This window comes from Aspergillus candidus, assembly GCF_002847045.1.
Source record: "Aspergillus candidus strain CBS 102.13 unplaced genomic scaffold BDW47scaffold_19, whole genome shotgun sequence".
Classification (NCBI taxonomy): Eukaryota; Fungi; Ascomycota; class Eurotiomycetes; order Eurotiales; family Aspergillaceae; genus Aspergillus; species Aspergillus candidus.
The window spans coordinates 341115-356953 of NW_020194024.1; the positions used below are offsets into that span (position 1 = coordinate 341115).

At 55.1% G+C, this 15839-nt stretch overlaps 9 protein-coding genes across 9 annotated transcripts; 5 read left to right on the forward strand and 4 right to left on the reverse strand.

Annotated features, from left to right (window-relative positions):
- The first annotated feature begins 288 nt into the window (after positions 1–288).
- Positions 289–976, forward strand: BDW47DRAFT_105035 (uncharacterized protein). The gene has a single exon (XM_024812470.1). The coding sequence runs from the start codon at positions 401–403 to the stop codon at positions 668–670; it is 270 nt and encodes an 89-aa protein (XP_024672560.1). The 5' UTR covers positions 289–400; the 3' UTR covers positions 671–976.
- Positions 977–1330: 354 nt separating this feature from the next.
- On the reverse strand, positions 1331–4225 carry BDW47DRAFT_23950 (ferric reductase family protein). Its single transcript, XM_024818544.1, has 2 exons — positions 3973–4225; positions 1331–3583 (listed from the first exon to the last, which is right to left on the reverse strand). Exon 2 carries the CDS (start codon positions 3479–3481, stop codon positions 1607–1609), a length of 1875 nt encoding a protein of 624 aa, XP_024672561.1. The 5' UTR covers positions 3482–3583; positions 3973–4225; the 3' UTR covers positions 1331–1606.
- BDW47DRAFT_23936 (uncharacterized protein) lies at positions 3720–4477 on the reverse strand. Its single transcript, XM_024818542.1, has 2 exons — positions 3973–4477; positions 3720–3918 (listed from the first exon to the last, which is right to left on the reverse strand). The coding sequence occupies exon 1, from the start codon at positions 4372–4374 to the stop codon at positions 4012–4014; it is 363 nt and encodes a 120-aa protein (XP_024672562.1). The 5' UTR covers positions 4375–4477; the 3' UTR covers positions 3720–3918; positions 3973–4011.
- A 511-nt stretch (positions 4478–4988) lies between these two features.
- BDW47DRAFT_23944 (putative 2-deoxy-D-gluconate 3-dehydrogenase) lies at positions 4989–6518 on the reverse strand. The gene is made up of 3 exons (XM_024818543.1): positions 5987–6518; positions 5458–5914; positions 4989–5238 (listed from the first exon to the last, which is right to left on the reverse strand). The coding sequence occupies exons 1-2, from the start codon at positions 6407–6409 to the stop codon at positions 5465–5467; spliced, it is 873 nt and encodes a 290-aa protein (XP_024672563.1). The 5' UTR covers positions 6410–6518; the 3' UTR covers positions 4989–5238; positions 5458–5464.
- Positions 6519–6693: 175 nt separating this feature from the next.
- Positions 6694–9751, forward strand: BDW47DRAFT_23932 (Zn(II)2Cys6 transcription factor). Its single transcript, XM_024818541.1, has 5 exons — positions 6694–7114; positions 7170–8461; positions 8510–8832; positions 8894–9641; positions 9718–9751. The coding sequence occupies exons 1-4, from the start codon at positions 6978–6980 to the stop codon at positions 9344–9346; spliced, it is 2205 nt and encodes a 734-aa protein (XP_024672564.1). The 5' UTR covers positions 6694–6977; the 3' UTR covers positions 9347–9641; positions 9718–9751.
- BDW47DRAFT_125384 (SDR family NAD(P)-dependent oxidoreductase) lies at positions 9583–10535 on the forward strand (the record flags this gene model as incomplete). The annotated part of the gene is made up of 3 exons (XM_024816375.1): positions 9583–9641; positions 9718–10142; positions 10264–10535. 3 exons carry the CDS (start codon positions 9583–9585, stop codon positions 10533–10535), a joined length of 756 nt encoding a protein of 251 aa, XP_024672565.1.
- A 121-nt stretch (positions 10536–10656) lies between these two features.
- BDW47DRAFT_131340 (NAD(P)-dependent alcohol dehydrogenase) lies at positions 10657–11963 on the reverse strand (the record flags this gene model as incomplete). Its single annotated transcript, XM_024817290.1, has 2 exons — positions 10657–11839; positions 11904–11963. The coding sequence occupies 2 exons, from the start codon at positions 11961–11963 to the stop codon at positions 10712–10714; spliced, it is 1188 nt and encodes a 395-aa protein (XP_024672566.1). The 3' UTR covers positions 10657–10711.
- A 513-nt stretch (positions 11964–12476) lies between these two features.
- BDW47DRAFT_24009 (D-mandelate dehydrogenase-like dehydrogenase) lies at positions 12477–13985 on the forward strand. The gene is made up of 7 exons (XM_024818545.1): positions 12477–12704; positions 12754–12852; positions 12903–13017; positions 13088–13204; positions 13262–13344; positions 13404–13685; positions 13734–13985. Exons 1-7 carry the CDS (start codon positions 12624–12626, stop codon positions 13938–13940), a joined length of 984 nt encoding a protein of 327 aa, XP_024672567.1. The 5' UTR covers positions 12477–12623; the 3' UTR covers positions 13941–13985.
- A 186-nt stretch (positions 13986–14171) lies between these two features.
- On the forward strand, positions 14172–15671 carry rpl17 (60S ribosomal protein uL22). The gene is made up of 4 exons (XM_024812471.1): positions 14172–14221; positions 14505–14718; positions 14861–15048; positions 15117–15671. Exons 1-4 carry the CDS (start codon positions 14219–14221, stop codon positions 15264–15266), a joined length of 555 nt encoding a protein of 184 aa, XP_024672568.1. The 5' UTR covers positions 14172–14218; the 3' UTR covers positions 15267–15671.
- The last annotated feature ends 168 nt before the right edge of the window (positions 15672–15839 follow it).

Here is a 15839-nt window from a genome sequence, read left to right on the forward strand (position 1 = left end):
GTGAAGACGAGGCCGATGATTGCGCGGTGGTGGAAGTGGGCTTCGGCTGTATCGAGGGGGTCTCTGCTGTTGGTGGTGCTATCGGGAGTGGGGAATCTCTCGAAGTCGAGTTTGCAGATCTGATCAAAAGGGGCGATTGGTTCTGGGATGGGAATCTGGCTGCGAGCCTCCCGCTCGTCATATGTCTTTTAGTTCCGGGATAAAAAAAAGAAACCAGTTTCGTTGATCCGTCAGATTCGGGAAAAGGAAGTCAGCCTCCTGACCAAGGTAGAACCTACTCGCTAACAACAATATCTCAGTTGTCACAGTCATCCAAGTCAAGGCATTACATCAAGATCCCAGTGCTTCAAACGACTGGGTGGAGCGCCAAATCTTTTTAATCGAATGCAAACGCCCGTCCATGGACACTCCGGCCGACTGGGGCGACACTGCCAGAAGCCAACTGAAGGATGATGTCTCACCATCTTTGCACGCATCTGACAGACTATTTGGTGCGCTCGCTATTGGCAAGAAGGTGAGGTTCTATCAATTCAATGGGGAATCACTAGAGGATCAAAAGCTAGTAGCGCTGCACCAAGGCACGATCGATATGGATGAATCAACTGGTATCACTCATGTCGAGAACATGCTGGACTATATCAAGGCGAATCGATGGAATTGGGCTACCTGATGTTGGGGATATCAGTCAGGTCAAGTCCTCCCAAAATGCCGTTCGGCTTCTTGTTGCAATGGCTGGGATATCAGACCCCACAGCGTGATAAACGATCGCCCAGCGTGCTGGATGAGGCTTTTTTAAGAATCTTGCAAGTTTAACCCTATATTGAGCCGGACTGTCAACTGTGCATACTGTGGAAGATGGCAGTGGATACAACAGGTCAAAGCATGGTCTGTCGCCGACTGCAAAGCAGCCTCCCATTGTTTTCTTCACTTGTTTTTTTTTTTGTTTCCTCTTCTGGCAGACTTGGACGCTCTCTTCAATAATTCTCTGTGATCCATGCGTTTCACCAATCTTATCATGTTTCTATCAAGTTCACTGGCATAGTACATACTGTGGAAACAGGAGATGGAAACACGCCCGAAAAGGATGAAATTGATGACAATCAAAACTATGGAAGAGTTTGCTGGTGGTTGTTGAAAGAATGATCAAAATACAAACGGTCAAAGGTGTGGAAGACTGCATGCCAGCTGACATGCCAAACGATTGCAGTGACTGCTTCCACATATACTACGTAGACACCGTCAAATTGCACCGGTAAATTCCAGCGTCCCATCTCTGTTCGTTTGTACTCATACAATTATTGTGTAAACACCGTCTATCTCGAAGAATTTCGATTTCTATCTAGTGGTGATAACTGTGCCTATCCAAGACAGTGTCCATGGAAACAAATCCACGCCTGATTATTGCCAGTAATACTAAAGAATGTACATCCCAAAATTATGTCGACAGAACACATAGAACACAAGAGAGACCAAAAAGATAAGACAGCCTCGCTCCAAAACACCAGCCAGCCAGCCGACCAAGTCGTGAAAAGGAAAGTAAGAAGGAGAAGAAAGATGAAAACGATGTAAAAAAGAAAAGATGAGAAAAAAGGAAGGGAAATCTTATCTACCAGGTGAAAGCCTCCTCGACGAAATCCACGACCGGTCCGCTCCCGATCTTCCCACGGGCTGCAGCGCGCACCTCGTCGGAAAACGCGCCAGGCCCGCAAACGGAGACCAGGGTGGCGCCCACCCGTCCCGGGAGGATCTCATCCAGGACGACGTCGGGCCGGCAGCGGCCGGGGAGCATCTGGACAGTGGAGCTGGGCGAGACAATCTCGCGGCTGCTGCGGGGCTTGGACACGAAGAGGCGGACGGTGAGGATGTCGCGGCGGCCCGGGAGGCGGAGCACCGAATCCATCCACTCACGCACCCAGGTGAGGTGCTCCGTGTTGCGGACAGACCAGACGAGGTGGATCTGCTGTGTGGCGACGCAGCCGTCGGCCGCCCGGAGAATCAGGTCCCGCACGTAGAGCGTGTGGTGGGTGATGCCGGCGCCGGCGGAGAAGAGGATGGTGGTGCCGTAGCTGGAGAAGTTGACGGGGCGGGCCGCGTACGGCCCCTCGATGTAGCCGGTGGTGCGGAGGGTCTTGGCGGGGGCGGCGAGCGCGCGGTTGTAGAGGCTGCGGGTCATGCCTTGGCGGGCGGTGATGATGAGGGAGACGGAGGTGGGTTGGTGCGGGTTGCGAGGTTGTTGTTCTTCGAGGTAAGCGTTCAGATCGCGGGGGGGTTGTTTCTCGAGGAGGGAAGGGGAGGTTGGGGATTCAGTGTGAGAGGAAAAGGGGCTCATCGCGCTGATGGGATCGACCCAGGCGACCGAGAACGGGTGGGACGTCCAGAGGGCGACGCTGGGGATATAGGCGTAGACGTGGCTGCCGGGGTTGACGCGGACTCGGCGCGGGAGGCGGAAGGTCACGCGGCAGGCTTCCCCGGGGAGGGCTTCGACGACGAGTTTGGTGGCGCCGTGTCGAATGGATACGTTGAGGTAGAGGAGACGGCCGAGCCGCACGGATCGCTCCAGCAGCCAGATGACGGCGATCGCGGTCGCCCACTTCTTCTGATACAGGTTGTCGAGGTCGAGGTGGACGTAGACGCCGAGGAACGCCAGCAAGGCGGCGAGCTGGTGCAGGTGCAAAAAGGTCTCGTAGAAGGCGTGCCGGATCGGCGAGGGGGAGTGGAGGCAGAGGAAGACCATCGAACACGTGCCCAGCAGGCCCCAGGTGAAGAAGGGAGTCGTCCGCAGGCGCGAGAGCATGTCGTTGAAGCCCTGCTCGTTGCAGGCGTTGACGGCCCACGCGGCGGTATGCACCACGCTTTCGAGCACTACGATGCGGCCCAGCCATCGGTGGAGGAGGTTGTAGGTGTCGAAGCTGACCCGCAGCAGCGAGATGAACGGGTTGTTGCGCCCGGCGAAGATGAAAAGAGGGACCATGTTCAGAACGGCCAGCGTTCCCGATCGGCCCCGGAGTTCGGCGAAGAGGGCTTCCTTCTTGTTGACGCGGTAGTCCAATGTGGCGCAGTAGGCGACCTGGCTGGCCGCGTAGAGAAAGATCAGGACCGCCTGCAACCGGGACGGCAACGTGCCGACATTGACCGCCGACGATAGCTGGATCTCCCGGTTGTGTCTCTTCCTCCCTAGCGGCGCGTACATCACATGCTTCTTCAGGCGGGCCCAGGTGGGGGAGGCTTCGACGCTCCAGAAAGTTTGTTGCCGCCGGCTGGCGGACAGGGAGGTGATAAAACGGAGATAGGCATGGCTGATTTGGGCGATCCGGCTGCAGAAGATGACGAGGGCCACCAAGAGGATAGAGCCCAGAATGATGCGCGTGTAAAGGACATCGCGTGGAACGTGGACCCCGTTCAGGCCCCGAGAGTATTCATAAACATAAGTGGCATTCGATCCGTAGCCTCTGGGGGCGATGTGTTGGTCGAGGCCATCCATCGAAACGTGGTGCTTTCACGGCCTGACGAGACGGGTGATAGCGTTGCGAGAGAGGCCCAGTACAGATAAGAGAACGAGCGTGTGTGGGGGGCGACGATACGGCTTAAAAGGGTGTTATTATGAACGATCGGATTCCAGACAAGTCCCATATGTCATCGGTCAAGAGAGGAATTCGGAATGGCAGGGAAACAACCGGAATGCGGGGACAGGCACGCGGTGTCCTAGGAACACGTCGGACGAAGATACAGAAACCAAAGGCCCGTGAGTCGCCGCGTGGAGGGCCGAGTTATCTGCCGACTCGTGGTCCTCTTTTCGAAGTTGAGATGGGTTCAACAATGCTCAGACGAGAAGTTGCGCAGGAACGGTATCTGAGAAAGATTCCCAGCCTGGCCAACCGGGAACAGGGTAGGTTGTTTTGGATGTGACTTGTCGCGGCACTTGGGTGGGGTTATTACCTCGGCGTTATACAAGGGATGAGTATGGTGGCTTACCTCCAATCTCTTAATGGCATAGCCGTCTCACGAGGAGATTCATGAAAACAAGAGAGAGAAAATGTAGAGAATCAAAGGAGAGAGACCAGATGGGCAGATACCTTGACATCTATAGGCATGCCAGTGGCAGATACCCGGTGGCCAACAATTTCTCAATGAGACCAACAATAGCGGAAGGGAATGAAAGAAACAAGGGATAGGCCTGCAAAGAGATTGTTTCGATTGTTTGGCGATGCGAAGGATAAAGAATGAATGACAAAGATCATGCGAATCCAGATCCAAACCCACCGACAATCGTGAATGACATGAAACGATAAGTGAGTGATCAGAACCCAACCCTGCCGGAAATCGAGGGGAGAAAGGGGGCAGAAAAGACAAGAAAAGCCATAAGGTTCCTGCCATCAGGCCATTGAACCCGATCAACAGGACAGACAGAAACCTTAAAAGCAAAAGCTATAACAATCTGGAAGGATCAGATGCGGATCCCTCTCCACACCCAAGTAATCGCGCCACTCAATATTGGCCGTCCAGGAATTAGTGTCGTTTAGCCTGATCTGGCGCCCTTCAGAGATGTTCCTCCTCAGCGCCAAGCCGGCGATGTCTGCCCTGTCACTCGCTCGGTCTTCCTGAGCGTCTTGGCCAGTGATGGGCGCCTACAGGGGACGGGAAAACCTGGTCGATGCGGTTGGTGTAGCGCCCTTTCCTAGGACCCCTACAGATCCGATGCCCGCACTGCCGTGCATTGTCGTATCGACCGGATTTTAAGCGCCCAAACCCCTCCTCTCTCAACCGGTTTTCAGCTGAGAAATGCGGCGAGAAGAGTCGCCACGACGAGCCACCTGCATCATGCCTGCAGAGGATGCGAATTCCTGGTGTGATTTCGGACTCGACCAGCACTTGCATGTTTCACATTAGGGAGGTCAGATGGAGCCGACGACTCCATATTGGACACGGACTAGGAGCCTAGCAGCGACCCACTGAGTACGAGATAGCGTCTTCTGCCTAGTAACAAGGTGACTGACTAGTTAGTGAGCCGGTGAAGTAGGTGGATATAGGAGTCACTTGTGAAACCTCAAGGCTGTCATTATAATACGCATGGTTATTCTCAATAATTTACCAATGGAAGGAATTTAAGGGGGGAAGGGAGGACGAGTGGAAGGATGAAAGAGGAGAAGATCAAAGCATCCTGTGAGGCTAAAAACCCCCAGGCCATCCTGGAGTCACGGGGAACGAACCGTTCTCTTACGGCTTACTTACTATCAGTACCTGTATAATAGTTAGTTACTCGGCAGTCCAATTTTAGTCCTCGGATAAATCTCCAGCTCGGTGGAAATTACAGTTCAACCCTCGGTTTCAAACGGTCGCACTACAATGCCGGATTTGTACATCGGAAATATGACAATATTATTACTGCTATGATTATTTTCTGTTCTTAGAAGGCCGTGATATGACAGCTGCGACGGGGTTCAATGTCTTACAGCTTACCCGTTCTCTACCGTCCCATCCAACCTCCGTCCACACAGAGGATCTCCCCTGAAACATAGCTACTCGCTGCGCTGGCCAGAAACACGACCGCGCCCTTGAAGTCCTCGGGGTTACCCCACCGTCCGGCTGGGATCCGAGCCATGATGCCCACGTTGCGGTTGGGATCGTTGATGAGGGCCGTGTTCATGTCGGTCGCGATGTAGCCGGGAGCGATGGCGTTGACGTTGATGCCTTGACCCACCCACTCGTTGGAGAGCGCCTTGGTCAGCTGGGAGATTCCACCCTTGGAGGCGGCGTAGGCCGGTACGGTGATCCCTCCCTGGAAGGAGAGGAGAGAGGCAATGTTGATGATGGAGCCACGACGGCCGGACGGGAACTCGGAGGCATCGCGTCCAAGCAGATAGGCGCCGAACTCGCGACACAGGATGAAGACGGAACTCAAGTTGACTTGGAGGACCTATGGATCCGACACGGGGGAATGATTAGCGTCTGTCTCGGAACTTGTGAGGAAGAGGGTCATGCCACCCACCTCGTCCCAATCCTCATCCGGGAACCGTTCGCTCGGATGTCTCCGCTGGATGCCTGCGCAATTCAGGAGAATATCCGGTGTGAACCCCAGGCTGGTCACGGTGGGGATGATGTGTTTGACGGCTTCTCGGCTCGACAGTTCCGCCACGTGGATGTGTGCTTTGCGACCCAGGCGATTGATGATCTCGTCGCGGGTTGTGGTGTTGGACTCGTCTCTCTGCGCGCCCGTCAGTTCCGGTGTCATGTGCGTCGCCCAGCTGGGAGGTGTTAAGACAGCAAAATATAAACATACCTGAACCAGGATAATATCGGCGCCAGCCTCTGCGAGCGCATATGCCATTGCCTGTCCGATTCCCCTCGTGCCTCCGGTAACGATGGCGGTTCTCCCGCTCAGCGAGAAGAGCGACGCGACGGTGGCAGCCATGATTTAGATGCAGAAAGTTGTACAGGACGTGGTTCGACGAATGTTGAAGCTAACGACAACAATTGAAATGTGGTGACTTCTTGACTACCGTTATTAAATACTCTCGCAACTCAATCACTGGCGGGGTACAGTGACTGTATGAATTCCCGAATAGGTATCTTCCGTTACCGAAGCCCCGCAATCTGTCGGCTATTGATCGTGGAGTCACTTCTCCCCATTCAACAGCGATCCTTGGTCGTACCAGAGTTAGCTCTTATGATAACTACCCAGGTTGGTAGTTTGTTTTCAAGCGGTTCTCCAATTCGGACATGCGCTTGAGTAATACAGGTCAATCCTTTACCCTGTGGTTCGCCGACTCCCTCCCCGCGTTTTCTCCGGCTCCCGATAACCTCACAGACCCGGGATTGTACTAGCAGACACTGTACGGGCGCATCATTCATTTCGTGGCGCACTCATGCACCGCGCGGGATCTCTCCAGTGGGACATGAGTATACCTCTTGTGCCAGCTTGACTAAAGATAGTCAGACTTTGCGTGAGTCGTTTAAACTTGATATACGACTCCGGCAAAATGTACCCAGACGGTCAACTCGTTGCGGTGGAGAATGCGACACCCCTGCCGAGATCCCGGCCTCGTCGGGCGCGTATGATGAAGCGCGTGTCGAGAGCGTGCTTGCATTGTCGACAGCGAAAATCCAAATGTGTTCTGTATATCTCCCCTCGTCGCGAAAGCTTGCTTCATTCTTACTAATGGACTGGTCAGAACCGGCGGTGGACGACCAGGCATGCCTCCATGCCAACGGTGTATTCAGGACGGTCACGAATGCGTTCTGGGCAGTTCGAATCGGGGAGGTCGCCGTATCCGCAAGAATAAGATGAAAACCCTGACCCCGAGGAGCAATCCAGCAATGGAGCATGACGGATCGACCGTCGATGGCGCAAGTCCGTCTCGTCCCGACAATCCCCAGACGACATCGAGCTCCTATCCCGATCCCGTGGCATTCGTACCGCAAGATGGTCCCCCTGCGGCAGTGGACGACGATGACACGACGTCGATCGGTTCGGTGCCGCGCAATCCATCAGACGCCTGGCAGTGTCTGACGGGCCTCGCGAGACGGGATACAGACGGGTCCGGTTCTGACTCGGGCCCAGACCCTACCCGTGCAAACCCTCGAGGTGTCCCAGCCTCCAGTGCCCCCCAGGGCGCGGTGGCCGACTTTGACTCCCCCAGCGACATAAAAAACTATAGACTGGTTCAATCACGCGCTTTAGAGCCAGGGACCGTGTGGCAGTTGGTGTCCCGTTACGCCGACCATTTTCATCCATATCTCCCTTTGGTCCCCAGAAAATACTTCGATCGCCGTACCTTGGGCGCCTTTGCCGCGAACGAGAAACACTTGCTGACCGCAGTGCTCACAATCGCGTCGAAGGATCTGACCGCGCGACCGGAGATTCACGAGTACTGTTCTAGATACATGCACGAGTTGATTTCCGGGATCGCCGCCGGGGCAAACTGCGACGTCGAGGCCGTCGAAGCGCTCTTACTCCTGGCCGAATGGGAGCCCCAGGGACTCAGACCCGGGGTTGAGCGCGTCGGACGCGGAGAAGAAGACCGCGCTGCGTGGATGCACGTTGGACTGGCTCTACGGTCTGGGTACTTTCTGGGTTTGGATCGAACGTCGTTTCGGGGCGACTCGGGCGACACGGAGACGGAGGCCCGTCGACGACTGGCGTGGACAAGCTGCTACGTTTCCGATCGGTTGATTTCCGTCCGCATCGGGCGGGCGTTCTGGTCGCGAGGGCCGGGTCCTATGACGGGTCTTGTCAGCCAGGACTTTCCCTCCCTGCTGCCCGTCGGTGATGGCGATGAGGACTACGCGCGGATCCTCCAGGCGACGCTCGACCTCACCCAGTTGTACGGTAACGTCCACGACGTGTTGTACTCGGGGATGCGAACCAGCAACCAGATGATGCTCACGGGCGACTATGTGAAATATGTCGACGATTTCCGGCTGGCCATACTCCGGTGGAAATCCCTCTGGGGTTCGTTGCCTTGTAAGTTGTTGGACTCGAACTGGTCAAAACGCCCGCTAACGTGTCCAGGCTCCGAACCGATGCAATTTACACTACAGATGTCGTACGAATATCTGCGACTCTACACAAACGCGTTTGCCTTCCAGGCTGCTATCTCGCAGGCTCTGGCCTCCAAGACGAACAACGACAGCCAGTCGCAAAAAGAGCACTTGCGCTCGACCTTCAGTAATGTCGCGTTGTTGCAGGACGCGCGATTCATCTACGAGTCTGTCGACGCGGCCAAGGCGTATCTGGCCATCGTCGTGGACAAAGTCCATCCTGAGCGGCAGCTGCATTTCATGCCGCTCCGGTTCTACCTATACGGAATCTACGCCGCCGTATTTCTCTACAAGGTCCGCCTCCATTGAAGCTCTATCCCCTCCAGTACACTGCCACTAACACCAATAAATCTAGGCTCGCTCGTTCGGGGTTCTCCCACCAGCTGAAGAAATGGACGTGCGCGAAATCGTCCACCGAACGACCGAGATCCTGAAACGCGCGAGCGCAGGACCAGACGACATCGGGTCACGATACGCGCGACTCCTGGAACTTCTCTGGCAACCTAACCCGGCCGTGCCAGCGACACTACCGCAGCACCAAAACAGCGAGCTCCCCATGCCCAACAGCAACAGCACACTTACACAGCCCATGCCCGACGACAGCTGCGTACATTTCAGCCCTGCGAACGACTTCTCCTGGCTGAACCTGGAAGCCGTGGGCGACTACGTCTCCGGGGACCTGATCTCGGGGTCGGGCATGCTGGCGTTGGACGGCTTTCAGAATCAGGACCTGTACCCGACGGGACAGGAGCGTTCGCAGACGTGGCAGTCGTCGTGGGTTGACATGGCGGGTAGTTTGCTGTTTTAACACCGAGGTCCATCTACCAAGATAAAGAACATTCTCTAGCTGGTATAGAGGGTGGGATATGATCGGAGGACTCGTTGTTTTCTTGCCGAGGGATTGATTGCCCAGATCTACCCCACACTGCGATGCGGGGTACGAACGTACCCTCGGGGCAAACCCGATGCTCTCATATATACTTTGACGGAACACTTCCTGTCACCACTTCAAACTCACTGGCAGTACACAAAGAAGGAAGAAGAATGGCAGACTACAACCAAGTCAGCGGCCGACTTGCCCTCATCACGGGTGCATCTGGCGGGTAACATCTACCTCCCATACAACACATCCGATACAGCCCAACAAACCCCCAACTAACACAAATCATATATGTCTAGGATCGGCTCCGCCTGCGCACACCAACTAGCCACCAAAAACATCCACCTAGCCCTAACCTACCACACCAGCGCCAGCGCCATCGATGCACTCGCAACCACCCTCCGCCAAACGCACAACACCCTGCGCATCACAACCCACCAAGTAGACATGGCCTCCGCATCACAGATCGAGACCCTCTTCGCCGAGATCGACGCCCAGCACGGCCAGCGGCCCGACATCCTCATCGCCAACGCAGGCCACGGCAAGCGCGTTCCCCAAGTGTGGGACATCTCGCTGGAGGAATTCGACCACACGGTGGAGGTGAACATGCGGGCGGCGTTTATCCTGGTCAAGGGCGTCGTCGAGCATATGAAGGATCAGCGATGGGGAAGAATTGTCTTCATGTCTTCTATTGCGGGGTATGGTGGGGGGATCAATGGGTGTCGTATGTTCTCCTGCCCCTTCCTCCTCCTCCTCCTCCTCCTCCTCCTTTCCCTCCTTTCCCTCCTCCCTCTCCTCCCCCCCTTCCTCTTCTTACGATACAAAATTAACAAAGAGGGGAATAGACTACGCAGCATCCAAAGCGGGCCTAACAGGCATGATGAAGAACCTCTCAACCCGCCTCGCAGAACACAACATCAGCGTCAACGACGTCGCGCCGGCCATGATCGGCGACACGGGCATGATCCCCAACGCGCAGGCGATCCCCGAGGTGGCGGCGGGGATTCCGCTGGGGCGGCTAGGAACGCCGGGTGAGGTGGCTAATGTGGTCAGTATGCTTGTCGAGACGGGGTATATGACGGGGCAGAGTTTGTTGCTTGCTGGGGGGTTGAAGTGATCTTCTACCTACTTTATATGGTCTGTGTGGGATATTTAGTGTGTATTTCATAGCACAACTAGATACTAAATAGCAATGTACATTCCATTCTGGGTATTCCTTATCCATCTAATATCCCTTCCCTACACCCATCTCACAAACAAACCGAAAAGAAAAGAAAAGAAAAGAAAAAAAATTCAACTCTCAATAACAACCTTCACAACCGTCCTCCCCTCCCCATCCACCCCCTTCCCCGCCAACTCAAACGCCTCCTTCCCATCACTCAACAGCACCCGATGCGTAACAACCTTCTCCTCCACGGGACTAAACCTCCCCCCGCCCAACAGCGCAATCGCAGCCGGATAAGCAGCGCCATCATACCTAAACACCCCAATGAGATCCACCTCGCGCAGCGCCGCCGCCCCCAGCGGCACAGTCTGGACTGGATGTCCCATGCCGATCTGCACGAGGACGGACCCGGGCGCGGCAGCGTAGATGCCCGTCTGGATGCAGGCGGGGACACCCGTGCAGTCGTAGACTCTTGCGAAGCCAGCTGCCACGTCGGGGATGGTGTTCTTTAGCTGGGTGGCGAGGGACTGCGCGGACTGGAGGGCTGCGTCGTCTTTGGAGACTGATTCTGATGGTTGGGTGCTGGGTTTTGGGATCAGGAAGGTGTGGAGGGAGGGGAGGGAGAGGGAGTCTGCGATGGCGAGCCGCGCGGGATCGATGTCTGCTATGACGATCGAAGTGAAGTTCTCTGTGAGAGAGAGCGCGGCTGCAAGAAGAAGGCCGATGGCGCCAGCGCCGAAGACGAGCGCAGCGGTGCCGGCGCCGTGGGCGGCGGCCAGGTCGACGTCTGCGCGGGCGGGCGGGCGCGAGCGCCGGATGGCGTGTAAGACGACGGCAAGGGGCTCGGCCAGGGCGCCGCCGGCGAAGGAGACGTTCTCTGGAAGACGGTGGCACAGGGTGGCTGGGTGGTTGGTGCGCTCCATGAGGGTGCCGTCGAGGTGGGGGTAGGTTTTGGCGCTGCTGCGGAACCTCATGTCCGGGCAGATGTTGTAGCGGCCTTGGAGGCAGAGCGGACACTTGGTGCAGGGGAGGCCGACTTCGAGAGCGACGCGGTCGCCGACTTGGAGGGTGCTCACGTTGGTGCCGATGGCGGTTACTTCGCCGGAGGACTCGTGGCCGAGGCAGTAGGGCTGGCGCACAACGAAGTCGCCGTTGCGGCCGTGGTTGTAGTAGTGGAGGTCGGAGCCGCAGAGGCCGGTGGCGCGGATGGCGACTTGAACTTCATCGGCGGCTGGGGGGGAGACGGCGCGCGATTCCTAGATCTTGTTAGATATGGTGTTCTGCGGGGGTTGATCTGGGGGTATAGTGGGGAGGGCATACCAGGCGGAGATCTTTGGCGCCGTGCAGCACGAGTGCCTCACAGGTGGGATTGGAGACCATGGTGGACTTGTATGGAGCTGGATTGGACTATGTGGGATACTCAGTCGATTATGTAGGATACTTGGTGTATCCGGAGCTTGTCAGATGTGTAGAATGAATATATAGAGGGGAAGAAGATTGCCGTACATTGGTTGGAGTAATCATAGCGTGGGGTCGTCGGGAATTGAACTGGTCAATAGCCGACAGTGGAGAAGTGAAGGGGGTAATGGACTGTCACTCCAGGTGTATGTCATGATAGATGAGGCAGTGGTAGAGACGAAAGAAGTGAATAAAGAATGGGAGTGAAAGAGAGACAGATATAGGATTGAAGTGAAGATGAGATCATTGTATGGAGTATAATGTAGAGAAAGAGTGATGTAGGTGTATGACATTGTATTCTGATACACTTGATATAGGATTAAGCAGGGAATAACAAATAATATATGAGTATTGATTGGTAATACCATAACCATCTCACAGCTAATTGAACCAGTATGAATTGATATCACGATGATTGACCCCTCAATTCATCCTTCTTCTTCCAGTGCATCCATGGAATCATAATTCCTGGCATTTAACCAGTTCCACTGATTGTGTAAATTCTCTCTTTATAAAGTACCCTTTCTCTCTGATCTTCTCCACTTACATCTTGAGTACTGTAAACATCCAACATTCAACGTCATGCCCTCCGCACTCCTCATCGGAGCCATTACCCACGCCAGAAAGGAGTGGGAAGCCCTTTCGTCCATTCTCACCCTCAAGGTACCATGCCAACCATCCGGCTCGATCGAATATCATCCTGACCGATTAGGAATTTCCCGAGGGCACTCGCGAAGACTTTCTCCGCAACTGCAAACAAGGCCAATATGACGACGTCAAGGCGATCTACCGGTCTAATGTCTCCACCAAGGTATGTCGGAAATTACAGAACAACGATTTGCAGAAGATTGACGAGGCCAGTTGACCGGCCCGTTCGACGCGGAACTACTGTCTGCCCTGCCCGCATCGCTCAAGTACATCTGCCACAACGGGGCGGGGTACGACAACATTGACGTTGCGGGGTGTACTCAGAAAGGTAACGTCATTTACCAGGCAGAACGGTATGAGACCACCCATACCACAGACGAGCTAACAAGCTACGATAGGAATCCTCGTCTCCAGTACCCCTGTTGCCGTAAACAACGCCACCGCAGACGTGGGCATCTTCCTGATGATTGGCGCCTTGCGCCAGGCCTACGTGCCCTTGGCCGCCTTGCGCGCTGGTAAACCCGCCGTTCTCAAAGTCAAACCCAAATTAAGCTACTGACATCCATGCGCAGGGAAATGGCACGGACAGACCACGCTAGGTCACGATCCCCAGGGCAAGGTGCTGGGTATCCTGGGAATGGGCGGCATCGGACGAGTAAGTATCAAGCCGGAGGGATGTACCCAGGAGCAGAACAGAAAACTGATCATCCCCAGGAAATGGCGCACCGAGCCAAAGCCTTCGGCATGAAGATCCATTACCATAACCGTTCCCGTCTCTCCCCCGAACTCGAAGGAGACGCCACCTACGTGTCTTTCGACGAGCTCCTGGCCAGCTCCGACGTGCTGAGTCTTAATCTTGCCCTCAACCCATCCACCCGACATATTATCGGTGCCAACGAGTTCCAGAAGATGAAGGATGGCATCGTGATCGTCAATACGGCTCGGGGGGCGTTAATCAATGAGAAGGCGCTCGTGGCAGCGTTGGACTCGGGCAAGGTGTGTTTCCTCTCGCTCTTTTCCCCGAAAAACAAGCTGACAGATCAGGTCATGTCTGCCGGTCTGGACGTGTACGAGAACGAGCCGGTCGTGGAGCAGGGACTGGTCGACAACCCCCGTGTAATGCTTCTGCCACACATTGGTACCATGACGTACGAGACGCAGAAGGATATGGAGTTGCTGGTGCTCGAGAATCTGCGGTCGGCGGTCGAGAAAGGGGAGATGGTCACGCCAGTTCCGGAGCAGAAGAAGTAGACCCTATTAGGTAGATCGCGCAATGATATGAATTCAGGTGTTCAATTTCTGGATGAATAGAAGATAGTCAATACAGAGTAACAAAAGATACTGCCGGGCGGTGAATACCAAACGGGGCTAGCGGTAGGGCTCGCTTAGGGCTGCGGGCGCCAAGAGCGAAAAAAGGCGCACCACAACGAACTGCACTCACGATTCCGACCCGCGGCCGACGAACTTCGTAAAGCGACAAACTTCTAACCCGACAATCGAGGACCACCCCGTTCGGCAACCACTTCAAGATGGTGAGTGTTTCTCGAGATATTACCTTTCCTATTCGATGCGAGGAGGTTGGAATGCGAGGACCTGGAATTTTCGCGAGATTGGGACACGGCGAGGAGATGACCTTGGGTGTTTTGTGTCGACCGGACGGTCTCGATCTACGACCTCCCCATCACTGCGTCAAATTCGATACTGGGATTTGGAGGAGGAGATTTCGAACGATGAAAGAGGAGGAAACGACGAAAGAATGGGAAAAGACGAGAGACTTGGAAGAATTTCATGCTGATATGGGTGCTTTCTCTTCAGGTCCGCTACGCTGCTCAGGAGATTTCGCCCGCTAAGAGCGCCCGCGCCCGGGGCTCTTACCTGCGTGTCAGCTTCAAGAACACCCGCGAGACCGCCCAGGCCATCAACGGCATGAAGCTGCAGCGTGCCCTTGCCTTCCTCGACAACGTCTCCAACAAGCTCGAGGCTGTCCCCATGCGCCGGTATGCTGGCAGCACCGGTCGCTGCGCCCAGGGTGAGTGATTTTGAAATGAAGTGGAGGATCTCTCCCGGGTGGACTAGAACATCTGTGCGGATAGAGAGGTCGGAGATGGGGTTGCAGATCCCAGAAGGATGAAATCCAGGGGCTTGGAAAACACCAGGCTGACCATTCCCAGGCAAGCAGTTCGGTGTTAGCAAGGCCCGCTGGCCCGAGAAGTCCGCCAAGTTCCTCGTCGACCTCCTGAAGAACGCCGAGGCCAACGCCGACACCAAGGGTCTCGACACCGGCAACCTGGTCGTCAAGCGCATCCAGGTCAACCAGGCCCCCAAGGGCCGCAGACGCACTTACCGTGCCCACGGTCGTGTATGTGCCAATCCATTCCCCTGATGACCGGGAGGCACGAAAATCGAAGAGAGAAACTAATTGTGTAGATCAACCCCTACATGACCAACCCTTGCCACATCGAGCTCATCCTCACCGAGGCCGAGGAGGTCGTCAAGAAGGGCCCCGTCGTCGCCAAGAGCCACCTCAGCTCCCGGCAGCGTGGCGCCAACGTCCGCCAGGCCCTTACCCAGGAATAAGCGGATGTAGGTGGTGTCGAGGGACGGAAAGAAGGGAACGGTAGTCGGAAAATGAATAGGAACCAGCCGGAGTTTTCTGTTGTACGGAACCAATACCTTGTCACGGAAGGAATACAAAAAAAATAACTGTTCATCCTCTTTCCAAGTGAATCTTTATTTTTTTTTCTTGGAAATTCCCGTCCGGATCCGCCAACTACTCCATGGTGGTCGGTGCGTCCCCGTGGAATACATGCTCCTAGCCTACTCCTAAGGGATGGATGGCTGGATCACGTCCAGTTCACCTACAATCTTATTTCCCACCGACATCTCCACCAGCCTTTCCGGACCTCGATTCGGGGAGAGGAGAGTGTTTTGTGCTTTCATGTTATGTCATGAATAGAATACGACCTGATATTTTGAACGTTATTCTGTTACTTGTAGTTGTCTATTTGGCTTTGTGACCGTAGATGTATAGAGCTGGAAGGAGTGTACTCCGTAAATTGTGACGAGATTAAGATTCCCCAGGATCAGGATTGTGGTCCAAGAACTCTACTCAGTCTATCCCCCAACTGTTTCGGACAACTGGCCAGAATG